At 34.7% G+C, this 18699-nt stretch overlaps 1 protein-coding gene across 1 annotated transcript; it reads right to left on the minus strand.

Moving 5' to 3' along the window:
• Window positions 1-3418: 3418 nt before the first annotated feature.
• Window positions 3419-18339, minus strand: LOC128999564 (uncharacterized). Its single transcript, XM_054426137.1, has 5 exons — window positions 18153-18339; window positions 13690-13826; window positions 12548-12732; window positions 11768-11923; window positions 3419-3590 (listed from the first exon to the last, which is right to left on the minus strand). The coding sequence occupies exons 1-5, from the start codon at window positions 18337-18339 to the stop codon at window positions 3419-3421; spliced, it is 837 nt and encodes a 278-aa protein (XP_054282112.1).
• Between the last annotated feature and the right edge of the window lie 360 nt (window positions 18340-18699).

Here is an 18699-nt window from a genome sequence, read left to right on the forward strand (position 1 = left end):
ATATTCCGGCTTCCTTTACTTCGCTTTTCCGTGCTTATAATTATTGCGAAATTTGAAGCATATAATCTTCCCTGGGCAATTACGTTTTGGTGCATTGACAAGACAACACTGGCTCTTAGTATGAAGTTCATTGTTGGTGATGGTGTTAATGTTGTTCAAAGGTTTATTGCGGACATTTTCCACCACGATGGTACAAAACAATACACAACGTTTCGGGATCTGCAATCTGATCCCGTCCTCAGGTGAAAAAAACCGTTACTAACACATTAAAATTAACAATACACAAACGCCCATCCTAAGTTGGAATACACTACAGAGAGTAGCAGCCAACGAGCCAACAGTGCATACTTTTTGACTGTATAATTGAGTAGGTTGGGTTAGGATAGGTTAGGTTTGGTTTGGTTAGATTAGGTCAGGATTACACGTAAACAAGGACATTTCTTCTGCCGGCAACTCACCCCTACTTCCTTGGGCTCTGCGCAACTAAGGAACATTTTTTGGGACCCTTTTAGGTCTTGGCGCAATTAAGTAAGTCTTTGGCGCAATGCACGACCGTGCACTTGTTGAACTGTGAAGCTAAAAAAATGCATCTTGACAAACCTTTGTCAACAATGAGTCGCAGATAGTTCCAGACATAACGTTAACATGTCAAGAGTCACTTTCTTCAACACTTTCCCAGTTCAGTTGAAGCCGTGGTGTGTGAAGTGTGAACGTCAACAGAAAGTGATTTGCCTCTGGAACCAAGTCAACTGCTATATGGAGCACATGGATATCACATATCAAATTTAGCATGTCTCGTTGAAAAAAATATTCATGACACGATACGTGTGTGGGTCAATCCGGACCATGACAGGAGGATTTTGAGCTGTGACGTAGAGCTACTTGGCGATCGTGACCACTGGGCAGAAGGTTTCCCGGTTTCGGATTTCCGGTCGGGAACACAATCACTAAACTTTCCCCACTCTGGAAGAATCCTCTCTTGAATTTGCATTGAGTTTGATTCGGTGACTTGAGTATTTGGTTTGAATAATGAATCTCCTCAGTCCACCTCAAGACGGATTGAGAATTGCGTATACATCAAATTGTGGTACTGAAGTATTGGGACATTAATTGCGCCAACTGACTTGAGTCAGGTAGTCTGGTATTTCAGAATTGCGCCAACTATTCTAAAGAGCCACCCGATAAGTTCATTTACGGGGTCGCAAGTGGCGGTTCTCTTTGACTGTATAATTGGTTAGGTTAAGTTAGGTTAGGATAGGTTAGGTTACGTTAAGCTTGGTTAGGTTAAGTAATAGGTAAATAAGGTCATTCCTTATGCTTTCTGCCGGCAACTCACCCCTACCTGGCTTGGGCTTGACCAAATAAAGGAAGATTTTTGGGACCCTTAGAGGGCTTGGCACAATTAAGGAACTCTTTGTCACAATTAATGCACGACCGAGGTATTTATTTGATACCTCGGTTAAACCATTGTATAGTTGAGATATTAAAAAGTAATCCAAAAATTCAATTTCATAATAAAAGATAACTTACCACGTAACAATTTTAACTGTAAACTATACATATTAGTAAAAAGTAAATATTGATATCGCCAGACACACATTTTATGTATAAGTATAAATTTTCAGTTTTATTTTTATTACTTCAAAGTTCACTCGGAAGTTTTTATTCCAACCAATAACAATTAAATTTTCCCCATGTTAAATAATTATTAATAAATTGGGAAGTTATAAATAAATCTAACATACAGTAAAAAGTTTATTAAAATAAATAATCAATCAATAAATAATCAATATACAAACAAAGGTCTTAATCTAAAATAAATAAACGAAAAACATTAAATAAACAGATAAACTATTATGCACTAAAGTAACTTCATTTTTAACTATTCTGTAAAATGTGGGTCTATAACAAAATCTCATTTTGAGATAACACTTTGATTAATCGTTATATTTGGCACTAAGAATCTGTGATCAAACTCAGAGAAGTAAAACGTTTCAATGAGGCCTTCTGTCACAGACGGCATTAAAGTCTCCAAAAACATTATGAACCTATAAGTGTAACTGTCTTATTAACTTCAAGATAATTAACAATCAATATCAATAAACGGAATACAAATCAGGAATTCGTTTTTCTCTTCCACATTTGCATTTCCTTTTTCTTACTATTTTTAGATCTTGAGAAGAAAATTTAAACTCCATATGTCCCTTCTTTATATACTGTACTATCTGATTTTTTATTACAAAGGAAAAATGTGAGACCTCTTGTCATATACTTGTATAAGAGAAATATTAGCTGTCCTCATGACCAAAACGTCAAAGTGAACCAGGTCATATTTTTTACTACTAACGTATGTTGTGAAGTTAAAATGATTGAAGATGCAAGATTAAAAGGCTCCAAGGAAGGGATTGAAGGATTCATTGGGTCGTGAGCATTAAAAATAATATTTAAACATTCATTATGATTGCCTCCTGAACTGTTGTTACCACAGTAGCCCTAAGTACTAACCCTTTCGTATCCACAATTCACAGTTCAAATACTAGACTTAGATATCAATGCACATTTAAGAGCTTATCAGGTCTGCAAAGATTCATTTATTCGTTTGGTCCACTCGACAAACATCACATTACCAAAATAGTTGGCGTCTTCCGACCTTCTTATCCTAAATATTTAAATGTATAACACGCGCGTGTGTTTTCAAACTTTACGTGATGTTTTGACGAGTCTGAAAAATTAAGAGCCAATTTTTGTTTCCTGATGATGACGCTTTATCTTAAGTTCCAACATATACATTGTAAACTACGTCTATGGTTGTAGGCAAGGTATGGTAACCAAGAGGGTTACCATGGGTTCGTGACCTAAGCTGGATATTTTCCACCGGTGTGGCGGTCTGTTTTCTATTCCTTCTGAACAACTCACGTTTACATTGATCATTGCAAATACAAACATGTAAATGTTAGCCGATTGCGTGAAATTTGGTATCAATTTAACAGTGATTTTTAGATAAACTCTAAAATTTCCTTGTTTTACTGTATTTGGATTCAATATTTAAGGAGCTTGCCTGTCGTTATTGAATTCCCTAGTCCCCTTTATTTTCTGTGCCTTTAGCGTGAACTCAGACGCGCGGCAGTAACTAAGGTCTCGCCGCCGCACTGATGGTTACCCCCCAACTCTTTAGTTTGCCATATGTTTTATTGTTTTACTAGTGGAGACGGAATCCCGATAAAAACAGTCCGAGAGGCAATCATAGTAAATATTTAGACAAAACTTTAGACTCTCGTGACCCAAACTTCAACATACCTTTTCCTTGGAGCCTTTAAAGATTTATGACTTAAACTGATGGATTGCAGATATGCAACTTGCGACATAATGTTTGGATTTTAAGACAAATTCAAGGGGTTGCATAATGTCTAGTGAAGCACTAGAGCAGCCTATAGGTCCTCTGCTCCTGTTGGACCAATAACTGCGGTGTCTGGCACTGGTATATCTCCTGATCACAGCCCTGGTCAGCTCCGACCATGTAGGCTTGTCTGTATAGCTTGACCTGGTCACGGTAGTCGCCCGGGACCAACGCTTGCAGCTGTTTTAGTAACCTGCAACATACAAGTAGAGTACAAGCTTTGTGGATAAATATACATTTTACTACAGTTACCTGACAAATCGGGCTTGTACTGATAATAGTACGCTAAGTAGCTAATTGCTGCATTTACTTACTTTTGCCGCACTTTTTTCCGCACTCCAGTATTCTAACCAATAATAAAAACAGTGTGGTCGTATTAGGCACGTAATACGACGTGTACGCTTGGAATAAGTTGGCAACACTTACTACGACTACAATCAGCTGTTACAGTGTTTCCCATTTCGTTCAACATTTGTATTTAACATAACCTAAAACGTGTTGTTTAGTGTATGAAAGACTAATTAGTTCTATACTTTATAGTAAATGTAGGAAAAATATAATGTGCAACACGAGCGCAAAGTGCCTTTGCTGCACTTCAGAAACTTTCCACACTCGTCTGTTGCGTGTGCGTAAAAAACATTTCACTCGTGTACAGCAAACTGCCACTTTGCTCACTAGTTACACAAATAACTATTTCTTCCCATGTTTTAGGATTTTTACATAAAAAATTAACGTTTTTGTATTGTGGCACCAAAAAACTTACGCTTGTTACTGATTAATATCGAATGTTAACTTTTAACCGAGCCAACTCGAAACGACGACTTTATCGTAAGTTATATCGCACTAGTAGCACAGACACTAAGGGCGATAAAATAATTTTAGACTGCAACACACTCTAACGGCTCATACGCCCTTGAAAAATGGCTAAGCTGGTGGGTATAGGATGGATTTTCACTTGATTATCCAAAATTCAATCCAAAGTAGAAGAGTTTAAATCACTATACTGTAAGGTGGAATGTGGTCTAACAAGATTCTTAAAAAATACTGTACGTGTAGGTTTTTAATAAAGTTCTTCTTTAAAAAAGTTATGTTTATGTATGGTCGGGGTACCGTAACTTACTTTGGAATCTGCACTATCGAAGTGACATAGAATACAGCAAATTGCAAATACTTGTACAAATACAGTTATTAGACATGAGGTGGTTTCTTACACAATGAGCGCTATTGTTGACATTTTTGAAAGGTTGCTAAAACTCATTACATTATTTATTAATTTTGTTTCTCCAAGAGCTTAACGCCTTTCACGTGAATATCTTGATGTAATCTGTCAAATGGTATCCACCATAACCCGAATAACTGCTCCAGTTTTGTGCCAAATTTATTTCACTTACAAGCGCAACACCCGGACCATTTCCATTCTGTGTTGGTTTTGTCACTGTCCATGAATATGCAACGGCGCGGCGTGTGACAGTCTACTGGGTTTGCCGCGATTATAACAGAAACTGACGGCCATACAATCGCGGAGGCGGACATCGCCGGTCACGTGACAGCTTTGGTCCACCGCGCCGGATAGTTAATTGTCCAGTAGAAACATGTCTAAAGAAATAACATTATAATTATTAAGTTTTGTAAAGTATTTTACCTACGACCGTTTTTTTTGTAGCCGTTTCAGTTCAGTTCTTAGAATTGAAAAAAGTCACATAACAGCATTGTTTACTTTCATAACAGCATAGCTTTACTCATAACACACGGGTAACGGACCAATGAGGTAAAATAGTTTTATTTTAACTGGGTCATTATATAAGACTTGATTATACAGGGTGTCCCGGAACTCTCTACAAATATTTTAGGGCATTGCTCCTGGATAAGAAACATAACTAAATATCATATTTAAACTGTCCGGAAGTCCTTAGTTACTCACACAGCCGCCATTTTGTTTTTTTCAGTTATTAATCTTTTTCTAAATAATGGTTAAACATACGAAATGGAAACTTTGCACAAACATTTATGACAACTAGACAAAGGTACCAAAAAATTATCACGATTATTCAAATTCATAAAACAAAATGGCGGCTATTTAAAATTTTTGTAAAATCAATGGTTTTTGAGTTATTTAAGAAAGAAAATGTTAAATGGATGCCATTTTGTTTAATGAATTTGAAAATCGTCATAATTTTTTTGTAGCTTTGTCTAGTTGCCATAAATGTTTGTGCAAAGTTTCCATTTCGTATGTTTAACCATTCTTTAGGAAAAAATGAATTACTTAAAAAAACAAAATGGCGGCTGTGTGAGTAACTAAGGACTTCCGGACAATTTAAATATGATATTTAGGTACGTTTCTTACCCGGGATCAATGCCCTAAAATATTGGTAGAGAGTTCCGGGACACCCTGTATAAAAGTTCATTTGTGCCATATTGTATAGTTAATTGGCATATATTTGACATTGGGTTTCCTCCGTCTATTGACCAAGTCGTAATCCGATAGACGCATCGTACAGTTTTGTGCCCTACAGAAAATGTTATCTAAAACAATGAACCCCACTGATAAATTTCATCTTAGAAATAATTATAAAAATGTAGTGTAAAAAATAAGTTTGAAAAAATAAGTTACAACCTACCCCCAACCCTGTTAGGGGGGGGGTTAAAAATATTTTTGATGTAAACGATTGTGGAATCTTTGTTAACAGTCAAAGCCAGAAGCAGAATATTTCTATCTACAGATCGGGTTTCCGAAATCGGTTTTCTAAATACAGGTTTTTTCCATACCTAATTTACACACTGTATGATTTAATTACATGGAGTGCAAGAGGTTGGTAGTATACTGAATTGAACCTTATTTATAATAATTCTAAATAAAACACACATGTTAAGACATAATTATTAATTTGGAAATCTAGTTAACCTATTAAAACATAAAACTAATTACTTTTGCCTGCAATCATCTTTTGCAGGTTTACTAAACTAGCCAAATGTTTAATCAGCTTGGATATTCCCTCATTCTTTATCTTCCAAACAAACCTTTTCATACGAGCGAGCATACAAAAAATTCTACAATTAACTTCAATAAAATAATTCATGATGTATGACATCTGTGTTGACAAGCATTGTTTTGATGCGTTAGTTACTGGGATCGGAGAACGTTGCAACCAATTATGGGATCGTGAAAGAACTTATTTAGACGTAGAAAACTTTACTACAAAACGTCTTTGGCTTTTCCTCGAGCCTATTGGTTCAGTATTAGAAAATAATGTTTTGTGGTAAAAAGACTACGTTTCTGAACAGTCGTTATTATCCCATTGCTTTTGGTAATACACCATACACCCCCAAGTGTATTTAATCAATGTTCATAGTATTCATAGGAATGACCTTTTATTTTGTACTGTATTTAGTAATTTGCCAATGTAGGCCTACTCTACTGTTAGTAGGTGATTTGCTACAAGTATTATGTTGCAATTAATTTATTTACTGTCACAAAACTATCACAGCTGCTTGCAACCCATAAGACCAATAATGTAAAAAAAATCTAAATTCCAATAAAGACTTATACAGGGTGTTGAAAATGTCTGGAACCAACATTATATCTGGTGAGTGGTTAAAGAAAAACAACTGATATTTTGTATACGGATATACTATGGTTTTACCTATCTTTTGGTGCCTTATGAAATTTTTTACCACTTATAGGGAACGTCCCGTAGAGGATGCAGTAAAAAGTTTTAATGGAAGCCTATGGCAAATGATACATCATTTTAAAGGCCAATTTTTTCTGAGTAAGGAGCCACAAGTTTCATCTCAAAAGGACCACCCTAGCAAAAATGGCGACTGTTTGAAATTTAAAAACCCACTTATAGGGAACGTCCTGTGGAGGATGCAGTAAAAAGTTTTAATGGAAGCCTATGGTAAATGATACATCATTTTAAAGGCCATTTTTTTCTGAGTAAGGAGCCACAAGTTTCATCTCAAAAGGACCACCCTAGCAAAAATGGCGACTGTTTGAAATTTAAAATTCAATTATTTTCAAAAACTTCAAACAGTCACCATTTTCGCTAGGGTGGTCCTTTTGAGATGAAACTTGTGGCTCCTTACTCAGAAAAAAATGGCCTTTTAAATGATGTATCATTTACCATAGGCTTCCATTAAAACTTTTTACTGCATCCTCCACAGGACGTTCCCTATAAGTGGTAAAAAACCACTTATAAGGCCCCAAAGGGCCCCAAAGGCCCCAAAGGGTAGGTAAAACCATAGTATATCCGTACACAAAATATCAGTTGTATTTCTTTAACCACTCACCAGATATAATGCTGGTTCCAGACATTTTCAACACCCTGTATTTATATTAATACTAGCTATAAACACAACTCGTGACTTTTAGTACTTATTAAAAGATGGTACTGTATTTGGGAGGTTATAACAGCTGTAACAGTTTATACAACCAAGCTCAATAAAATTACTTGTATACCATTGGAATCCTCAAAGAAACAGGCGAGTAATTTATTTTATAATGTAACTGTTAAGTGGAAATTGTTGTTGGTCGAATTTACCACAGTATTTGGTTTATTGGGTAGAGTAGGTCTAATTGTCATGGCAAGGATGATTAGAAATTGATACTAAAGTAGCATCAGTCAATCATTAAAAAATAATGAATAATCGCGATCATGTTAGACTTGCCTTCAACTTCCCCAATGTTCGTAATGCTCCAGGCAATGTTCGTGAGCGCCTTCAATAGAATGCAACTATAGCAACTCTTTCATGTAATGCAAAAAGACTACCGTCACAATGAAGGCACTACTGTACACCCAGTTCGCTTTAAAACCCTTCAGATAACAATACCTCTGTTTTGAAATACTAGAGGGATTTTGGCTAACTAGGCTTCATTTGGTAGAACATAAATTTAACGAAGAATGTATATTTTTTATGATATTCAGTATGTAGATTGAAATAAATCTGTCATCGTGCAAAATATTACTTTAATCATATTTGACATTATTAGAGTGAGCTACACAATTGAATTTACCAATACAACTGTTTACCGTACTAATTGCTATATGTAGATTGAATTTAGTTGTCATGATGTGTAATTTTTTTGATTTGATCCAATTTGACGCATTATTTGAGTGTATGTAGTTATAAAGTAAATTGTGATTATATTATTACTCGTAATAGCGTATACAATCCCTAAAACCAAATAATAATAGATTAGCTATATATGTACATAGAGAAGTATCTTTAAATATGGTCCCAGCTTACAAAACCTTTTAAGAGATGAATTTGTTTAAAATTCTATTATGTAAAATTCCTTGTAAGTTAATAGATTCGCGAAAAAAAATTGACTTCAACTACAAACGATAGCATTTTATCCATCAATTTAAGAGTTAAAAATTTAACATTTCAACATGACGAAACAACGGAAACCGGTACCTCATTTCTAGATGATTTCATGATGATTTCTAGATTTCATGGATTAGTTGGGTTGTTTCAATAAGTAACCAAATCGTAAGAAAGATTTTACGTCCAATATAAATAGAAGAAGAATAGCGATTGAAATAACAACATTAAACCGGACAGACTTAAACATATATGAGCATTCCTTGCAATAAAAATACAGACACATGAAAACATTCTTACTTACATAAGTAAACTCAAGTCAAGAACAACATGGTTTGGCCAAGTTGCCAAAGAACATTTTTAAGCGCAAAACACTATTATGGTTAAAGACAGGGCATTTTTATCAAGGTAAGAGTCTAAATACTTAGCTACTCTTCATCCATGTAACAAAACAACGTTCATTGGACTCCCTTATAGTACAACAGTACTACTATAGTGACATGGACTATAGTATGATAGAAATACCATTAGATAAAATGATGTTAGATCTACAGACTCGCTGAGGACACTACTTGATGTAGTAATTAGTAAAACACCTTAGAAATGACTAGGTGTACGAAAAATGTTTATAGAATGCCCTAGTTATGAGCAAATACCCATTCCAGGTGGAGAAAATTAGTAGTAAAAAATAGTAGATGTGACTGACGTGTAAGTAAGATGAGTGTTTGAATGATTACCATTAAGTTGTACACTCGTATTTAAATCCTCTTTCACTTTATAATTGAGTAGGTTAGGTTAGGTTAGGTAAGGTGGGAAACGGAGAACCGGCTACCTCTGGCCCTAATTCTCTTATAGGAGTTTGGTTAGGTTAGATTATATAAATATGGCCCCTGAATTTATGACCGGTGGCCGGGAACCCCTACGTTCAGGTAAGGTTAGGTCAGGTAAGGTAAGGTTAGGTAAGGTTAGGTTACGTAAGGTTAGGTTAGATTAGGTTAGGATGACATGTAAACAAGGACATTCCTTCTGCCGGCAAATCACCCCTACCTTGGGCTTGGCGCAACCAAGGGACATTTTTGGGACCCTTTGAAGGCTTAGCGCAATTAAAGAACTCTTTGGCGCAATTGCACGACCTCTTTCAACTTCAACCAATTGAACCAAGTCAGCAGTAAGTCCTACAAAGACACGTTTGAGTATACTTTTCGATAGAGACACATACCAATATGTACAGACAGTGACTGCGACAAAGGCGGACACAGTTGACAGAAGTACTGGTTACTAGAACTGAATAACTAATGTTGTTCGTTCTTCGACTGGTTAACTAATTGTACCTTTTGTTTCTGATCCGTTACTCAGTCAACTTTCCCTACTCTTGTACATGTAAACATCGGCCTACATAATGTGGGTGATTTCGGCCTACGTCTCTTTTGATTGACAGTTCTTTTACTTCAGCTTTTTTATTGGCAGTTTTGATTTGGAAGAAATTTCAACATTCAACATTTTAAATCGTGTCTGGAAGTCTGGAAGACGACTGACGTGAAATAGGCTCAGCAGTTTTGAATCATTCTTGGTAGAAGCATAGTACATTGATGTAAAAACGATCGTCACCAGTAATACATTGGTAGTGGAAGGATGTAAAATATTATATATTTCATCACTAGGGCCTAAAGTGACTCTTTTTGACTCGAGGTCAAGTTTTACGATCGAGGTGAAGCCGAGGTCACAAAATGAGTGGAGAACTATATTTTTCGTCATATTGAATAATTAATTATCAACTTAGCTAGACATAAATAATTGTTATGCAAAGATAACCTCTCAAAACCACTTCCAGCTTGTTTTCAATTATGCTAATGCAAATAAGCAGCTATTAAGTGATTCAATTTCGTCTATTACGGTTGTGTACATTATCCTTACCTAATAAATCAATCGAAAAATATTTTCGATCGATACGATTCCCTCAATCGAAATTTACAACTGTTTACAACAGCAGATTTTTACTTCCTAGAGAGTAAAAATACTACTTTAGACCCACAATGCATGTATTAAAAACGGCTATTTTCTGCAGTATGACGAAATATATTTTAAACAGATTATTCCTTGTGTGCGAAATTCGCTAAGAGCCATGTGAGCTATTTTAAACACTGTGGCATTGATTTCACCAACATAAAGAAACGTCTCAAGCTCTAATGAGTTGATTGTTGTAGTTCCTTTCAATTAGTTTTATTTTATTATTTTCATAACTGTGAAATAATCTTTTTGCTCAAGAGAAATCAACCTGTTTGACTCTGAAATACCAAGCCATTTCAAAAACAATGTAGTGGATTTATTATTCGTTCCACACTGTCCAAACGAATTACCCATGCATCATAAACTGGGCCGTATGCGAGCACATTTTAAACCGATTCATGTCTTCCGACTTTCGCCTTTTACTACTGGATCATGACTAGAAATATATAAACATGTCCTTGGATATTAATCAGCTGATTAGTCCATAGAGTAAAACTTTCGTTTCTATTCAACGTTGTCGAATTCCAATGTTGCTCTTTGTTTGAATGCAAAGCAAAGCGCTTTCGAATGTGAGAAAAACTCATTATGGACATTGCTTCATTAGTTATGACTCGTTAGGTGTTTGTTCACTTTTTGGTTTTGAGTTAAACTGATTGAAATTTAATAGATCTTAAAACTATATCTAAATAGAATTTTTAATGTAGATAAATAGGAAAATGTGTGACTGGAAGAGATACGATGGTGATAAGGTCAAACTCAGTTTTTAGAATGACTTACTGAATCACAATATTTCAAATGTTTAAATTATGTTTAGTATTTACGACAATGGCTTCCCGATGCTGAGGGGTTGCAGACACTTCCCTTCTCATTGCGAGTTCTACAGTGGCTAGTATTTTCAACTCCTTGTACGCCTATCATCAACAAAAGAACCATCTTCGTCTTGTCTTGGGGTCAACAAAAGAATCGAAAGTTGCCAACATAGCAACCAAGGCCAAGGAAAGGATTGCTGATATTTAAACCTCTAGAAGGGAGTGAACTTACCAAGTGATAGGTTTCCTGTAGGAGCTATCCTTGTCTTTGCTACCCAGCGTACAGGCGACTCTCTCCAAACATCTTCCAGAGCCCAGCAAAGATCTGAACACTTCATCTATCTCTGTCACTCTGGCGTCCTCCGTCTCGCTCAGGTTCTTGCCCGACCTGCAGAAGCAGAGAGTGGCGGTTCAGCAAATAATCACACAGGAAGGGGTGTTCAAGCTCAGGAGATTCAAATATTTGGATCCATCACGAATTTTCATTGAATTGACGAAATGGCATTGGCAATTGCTCTCTTAAATTATACTACATTTTCAAACCCATTCTCAAGAAACGTAAGATCCTCCACAGTTTAGTAAAAACACTACATGTTCCTTACTTCTGAGCAGAATATGGCGATAAATTTAGTATGGTTTTCCTGTCAAAGATGAATATTCAAGTTGATAGTTCTTGTTATCAAACAATTTTTTTAATCGATTCGTGAATCGTGATTCCTTCATTAAAAATGCCACTGGCCCAAAATATTGCTTTAAATAAACTACTTTTGCCTTGGATTTTCGGTTTAAAAATGTTCCACGTTAAATTTACTGGATATATGTTTGTATAGAAAAAGTATATTATTAGGATTCTTGTGCAAAGGTCTATTCCTTCTTTATCTCCTTCTATGCTAAGCTCTGTAAGTATAATCTTACAAAACAAGGAGTAAAAAGTAAACCAAAGTAATAATCACAAAAGGAGTTACAGGACCTAAAATCTAGTTGTACAATTAACAAAATATGTGATGACTACCTTCTCGCTGGTGTTGCAGTGGTTGATGTCGTGGTCATGCCTCCCATGCCTCCCATACCTCCCATGCCCATCATCCCCATCATGTTCATCATCATGGGCATCAGCATCATCAGCAACGGAGCCAGCACTGGGATCGCCACGAGCATGAAGAGGATCGGGACTACTATCAGCTTGAATATCAGCACCTGCTCACCAGGGGAAGAGAGAGGCAGAAGAATGAGATAGTGAGATATAGAACAGTAGAACACAATCAACTAGGATCGTCAGTCTTTTAAGATGAACATATTGACGGAATAGTAACGTATATACGGTTAGTTACTTGTATAGAGGTTATTGGGATTATTGTCACAAGGATTTTACCTCGAATATGGCAAGAAGAAAAGATAACAGATAACAAGTAAGATTGATGAACCAATAAATATAAAATTAATGAAAGACAGCAGACAATAAAGAATTAAGTAAACTAGAGGTCGTCCAGTGGTCTAAAACTCGACCAAAAATATCTAATGTTCACACTTCTCTATTTTCACCCCACACTGTAAATAAAAAATGTGAGTGAATGCAATGTCTTTAATTTGTTTTGATTTTCTGATTATACTTCGTTGTTAACTCGTCACCAGCACGGCAACCCATAAGGCCCATGTTAATAAAAAAATTAAATTAATTTTTTGTGCTTATCTTTGAGCCTATTTTAATTTATAAAGGGATTCAGCACTCCTACAGGAAAATATCTTTCTAACGGTATGCGTAGATTTTCCCTAAGATGCACACGAGCTGAGCTGATTAATATATAGATGGAAAAGAACAGTAAATAGAAGAAAATAAATGGCACGGATTAAAAACATATTCATTCAACAGAATCTGGCATTGGAAAAGAGAAAATTATTTGTTTACTAGGAGCTATGCTAACCAATAGATTCTTTCTTGCATTGGATAATAGTTCTTCATGCGAAACCAAGAAAAATATTACTCTTCCTATACAAAATCAAATACAAATATTCTTATGTCTCGCGCATTTTCCCACTGATGACTACAAATTTTTTGCTTTACTGGATGTCGTCCGTATATTGTCCTTTTGGGCCCTTAGGGGTTATATAGCATAAAAATATACTTGGTACTCACAGGATGGAGTTTGTATATACCTTGAAAAATATCAAAGCCGGCAGTTTAGCCAAGATGGCGGCTATTGCTGCTGAGGTGCCTGTTGCCAGAATGTTATTCTTGACTCCACTAATATCTGGGAGGATGTCGTTGAACCCAGTTGCACAGCCTGTCGTTCCTGCCAAAACAGTTTATAAATATTTAAAAGGTTACTTTAATGGTACTGACAATACAGTTCTTATGTCAATGGAATATTATAAACTGTAGGGATTCCAAGAATTTTGTATTAGAAGCAAAAGATCGATTCAGGATCAGTCCTAAAAGGCCGAAGCTATGTTTGATGGTCCTACCCTTCATCACTAGGGCCTAAAGTGACCCCTTTTGACCCGAGGTCAAGTTCTACGATCGAGGAGAAGCCGAGGTAAGAAAATGAGCGAGGATTAAAAAGACACTTTTTGCCTGTGTGGAGAACTATATTTTTCGTCATATTGCATCATTAATTAACAAACAAAGCTAGAAAACGAAATAATTTGTAAGTAAAGATAAACTCTCAAAACGACTTCCAGCTTGTTTTCAATTCTGCTAATGCAAATAAGCAGCTGTTTAGTATGTGATTCAATCATTTCGTATATTTCGATTGTGTTACAGTACATTATAACATCGATATGTCGAGCAATCGACAACAATAGGCTAAAAAGTCAATGCTGAAACCTTACCTAATAAATCAATCGAAAAATAATTTCGATCGTTACGATTGCCGCAATTACTCCCTAGAGAGTAAAAAATGCTACTTTGGACCCTCAACGCATGTATTAAAAACTGCTGTCTTTACTGCAGTGTGACGAAGAATACGTTTTTCCTTAAATATAATATTACAATATATTCAATATTCTAAATCATTTCATAGAAACAAAATTCTAGCAAATTTTGCCCTTTTTCTGGCAAGACAAGGGTAATGCGAAATCCTAATGTGATAAAGAACATTAATCGTTACGAAAACATGCGATAAAACCATTTGATGTGGAAGCAGCTACAGTGGAGGGAAACCGTAGAAACCCTACGTTACATATTCATCACAGACAGACCACTTGGACGACCAGAATAAAGTATTAGTGTCCGAGTCAGAAGTCGACCTTTCTATAGACAGGGTCATATAACTGTGTGTGTTGTAGAGTAAATACACCGTGTCATTTATTCATACAGGAATTGGTCCGACAATTCGGTAATAAGTCTCTGCGGTAATTCTGAATTATACACAGCTCGAAACCCATTCAATTCAAAAATGATGTATTTGTTTAGTACTGTAGTTTAGTGTATGGTCGGGTTAAGTAGTTTTCAGCACATTTGATACACAATAATTACAGGATTCAAAATATTTTTTGAATATCTCTTAAAAAAGATCTGGAGAAATATTTACAAATTTTGTGTTTTAAGGGTAAGAAATGAGAAAACCCCATTTTTACCCCATAAAACCCCACGTTAAACCCCGGTCCCATCGTCCGATCATGCTGGTTCGCGAACTCATTCAAGTTTATCCCGCCTTACACCTTTAAACCAAGCAAACATAATAACCTATAAACAAGCAAACTATAACATTTTACAATATTCTCTATAAAAATAATATTGGAATTTTTAATTTACGATTTTTTTTATCCGTTACCAATAACCGTACAAACACACTTTGATATGCAAAAATATGTCCCCTAAGCTCTTTAAAAATGTCTAGAGAGAAATTGAGAAATTTTATGTTTTGAGGATCAAAAATGAGAAAACCCACTTTTATCCCATAAAACCCCCAGAAAACCCCGTTCCTAAGGTCGGATCATGCTGATTTACGAACTCATTCAAGTTTATCCCGCCTTACACCTATAAACCAAATGTCATCTTTCCCATTGAACCCATAAAATAACGGAAAATTTGATTTTCGAAAAAACGTCTAAATTTGATTGAAATTTAGTACCCTATGGTTCTTATAATTCTAAACACAGTGGTATAACGCTAATTGCTGTATATTACGATTACTAAAACGTTTGTTGTCCATTTAATATAATATACTTCCACTCCTTTACCCATGATAAAAGTTGTTGACAAGCTAATAGGAGAAAGTATGTGTTATATTGCTAATACCGTTTATTATTTTTATACATATGTGCATATGAGCTTTTTATTTATATAGCATGCAATTTAACATTTGTTTAAAATCTATAAGATAATTTATGTTTCAGAAAATGTATGTTTTTCCAGATAATATTATTATTACTATAGTTTATATAAGACCTATAAGACCAAGCTAACTCTTTGTGTTCTGGGAGATTCCTATGAAAAGTATGTTTATAAAAAAATATTTTCTTGACCGACTCACAAAGTTAAGTTGATTCACCTTTTTTCTTAAATTTGTTACACTCTCCCTTGTTTTTAATACTAGATTCATCACAATTATTATTGGTTGTTTTTGCACTTCATCTTGCCTAATAGAATGGATTATATTAAAAATTTAAACAAAGTTATTTAGATTAAAAATTAAAATCACAGCATTTTTACCTTGGTTAACATTATTTATACTGTATAGCATATAAAAAAAAACTATATTTCACATTGTTGTTCCCGCATTATCTTCATATATTAAATTATATACAAACGTTGTAACTATTTAATGTGAATGTCAATGTAACTTATTTTATACATATTTAAGGTATTGCACGCATAAATATGTCGATTATTGTTTGATGACATATATTTATCAGTATAATAGCTTAAACACGTATAACACCAATTAAGACTTTTTAAATGAGTTTTGTGTTTTTAACGCTAGAACAAACAATTAATATTTCCTGTCGTGTTATTTTCCCTAAACGAACAAAAATAAATTTAATTATTGAATGATAATCTAGTAGGGAGATCTTTAAACACAAAAGTAGTTATGTAATAGAATATATGAAAGCGTTTTGAAGAAAAAAAAAATTAAGCTTGATTGATTATCTAGCCAGAATGTAAAATAAAAAAAAAACTTAATAATCATATTTGAAAGAACTTTGTTTTCAATATTTTGTTTTTGCAAATTTAAGGTCACAGACCTTTTCTTACACTTTCTTTACAGATACATGAAATAAATCTTACGTAGCTTTTACTTTGTTTTGTCATAAAAACCCTTGCTCTTAAAATGCCACATGATTTTTTCCTTTTGTGGAAACGTAAAGAAGAAAATATGCAGACACATGGTATGAATCATATGAAATTTTACGGGTTAAAATAAAAAATATTTATATGTTTGTGTCACTTATTCTAAATTTAAATTAGTCAGTACAGAACAAATTGCAACTACATTTACGTGGAAACCCAAACGATACGCAATAAAACAGTTGCAATTTTGTGTATTTTGGAAATTTAAATTTCAATTATTGTATTTATACGTGGATTTATAATTACTAAGGGTCGTCCAGTGGTCGAAAACTCGACCAAAAATATGTAATGTACAGACTTTTCTATTTTCACCCCATGCTCTAAATAAAACATGTGATTGGAATTTCTTACATTTGTTTTGATTTTTTGTGTATATTTCGTCTGCAGTATGGCAAGCCCATAAGGCCCATGGGTACTTTCCTGTTAAAGGGAACATTCATTATTATCGATGATTTCTTTCCGATACATCGATATTCTATTTTTGATCCGATAATGAACGAGATGTCAGCTGACAACTACGATAAGTAAATATTGTTCAGTATCAACAAACAATTTAAAAATATTATATTGAAATGAAAATGTTCTAAACTAACCTTTCCTAACCAACCAAACTTGCTATAAAATTTCCAAATTCCGTTTCATATTACTCACATGCCTTTTCTGTTATCAAACGCAAACGAAATTTTGAAATGATACAGCAAACCCAGCAAGTTTGGTTGGTTATGTTAGGTTAGTTTAGAACAGTTTTACTTATTTATGTTTTGCCTAAACAAGATCAGTTGTCAATTTGTAATATAAATGTGTTTGAAGATATTAAAACAGAAGGTATGGATGGTAAAGGAAAACAAAAATATCGATATATTGAAAGAATTCAGGTCGATAATAATGAATGTTCTCTTTAACAGGAAAGTACCGGCCCATGTTACATTTTTTTTTAATTTCAAATCTTTTTTGTGCTTATTTTTTAGCTTATTTAAATTTATAAAGGGGTTCTGCATATATACAGGAAAATATATTTCTAACAGCATGCATAGATTTACCCTGCGATGCACACGAGCTGAGAAAAGGATTTCAAATAAACATGCTTGTCTATTAATATATAGAATCAGCCCCTATGTTAATTCTCCATAAGAAAAGTTGAATGTCCATTTTTGACCCAATTAACATAAATATTCTCAAAATACAAATAAAACATGCACGTATATAAAACCGATAAATTTTTTTTGTACAACCCACGTGTAATTCGGTCCAGTATGGTCAGGCTAGCTGTCATAAGTTGTGCAAAAGTTGTTTAATATATAAGATAACAAATATCCACTCTTACCTGTATTGTACGTAGGAGGTCCATAGGAAGGACTCGGCGCCCCGTAGGAGCTGGAAGGATATCCAGCCTGCCATCCACTAGCAGAAGGATATCCTGTAGAATCCTGCCACTGGTCACCCCTAGCGAACCCTAGCAAAACTAGCAAACCCAGCGAGGCTAGCGAGCAACCCAGCGCGGCGACTCCCATAGTGATAACTGGCTGAGCCACCGACACACTATTGTTTATATAGGCGCTGTCACAGACCTCCGAGTTAAGCCCAAAACGAAAGTGATTCTTTGTTTAGTGGCCTTTGTTTGTATTGTTGATTGGTACAGGTGTTATTGTTTTCATTACGTAAGGTTGCGAAAAATTGCTAATTTTGTGTATATGTTTAGCTGGTTTGTTTTCATTAATCTAAAATATATTATGTGTATGTTTTTGTAAAATTGATCGAAAGGGAATTTATTATGGTAATTGAAACTTTTCAGAATGTATATCTACATTTATAATAAATTTATAATCATATTTTAACAACTAGTACCAGGAGGACGAGCTTTTCCACGGATT

The sequence above is a fragment of the Macrosteles quadrilineatus genome, unplaced genomic scaffold (assembly GCF_028750875.1).
Source record: "Macrosteles quadrilineatus isolate MER2022 unplaced genomic scaffold, UCM_ALF_1.0 Scaffold_8__2_contigs__length_117827958, whole genome shotgun sequence".
Classification (NCBI taxonomy): domain Eukaryota; kingdom Metazoa; phylum Arthropoda; class Insecta; order Hemiptera; family Cicadellidae; genus Macrosteles; species Macrosteles quadrilineatus.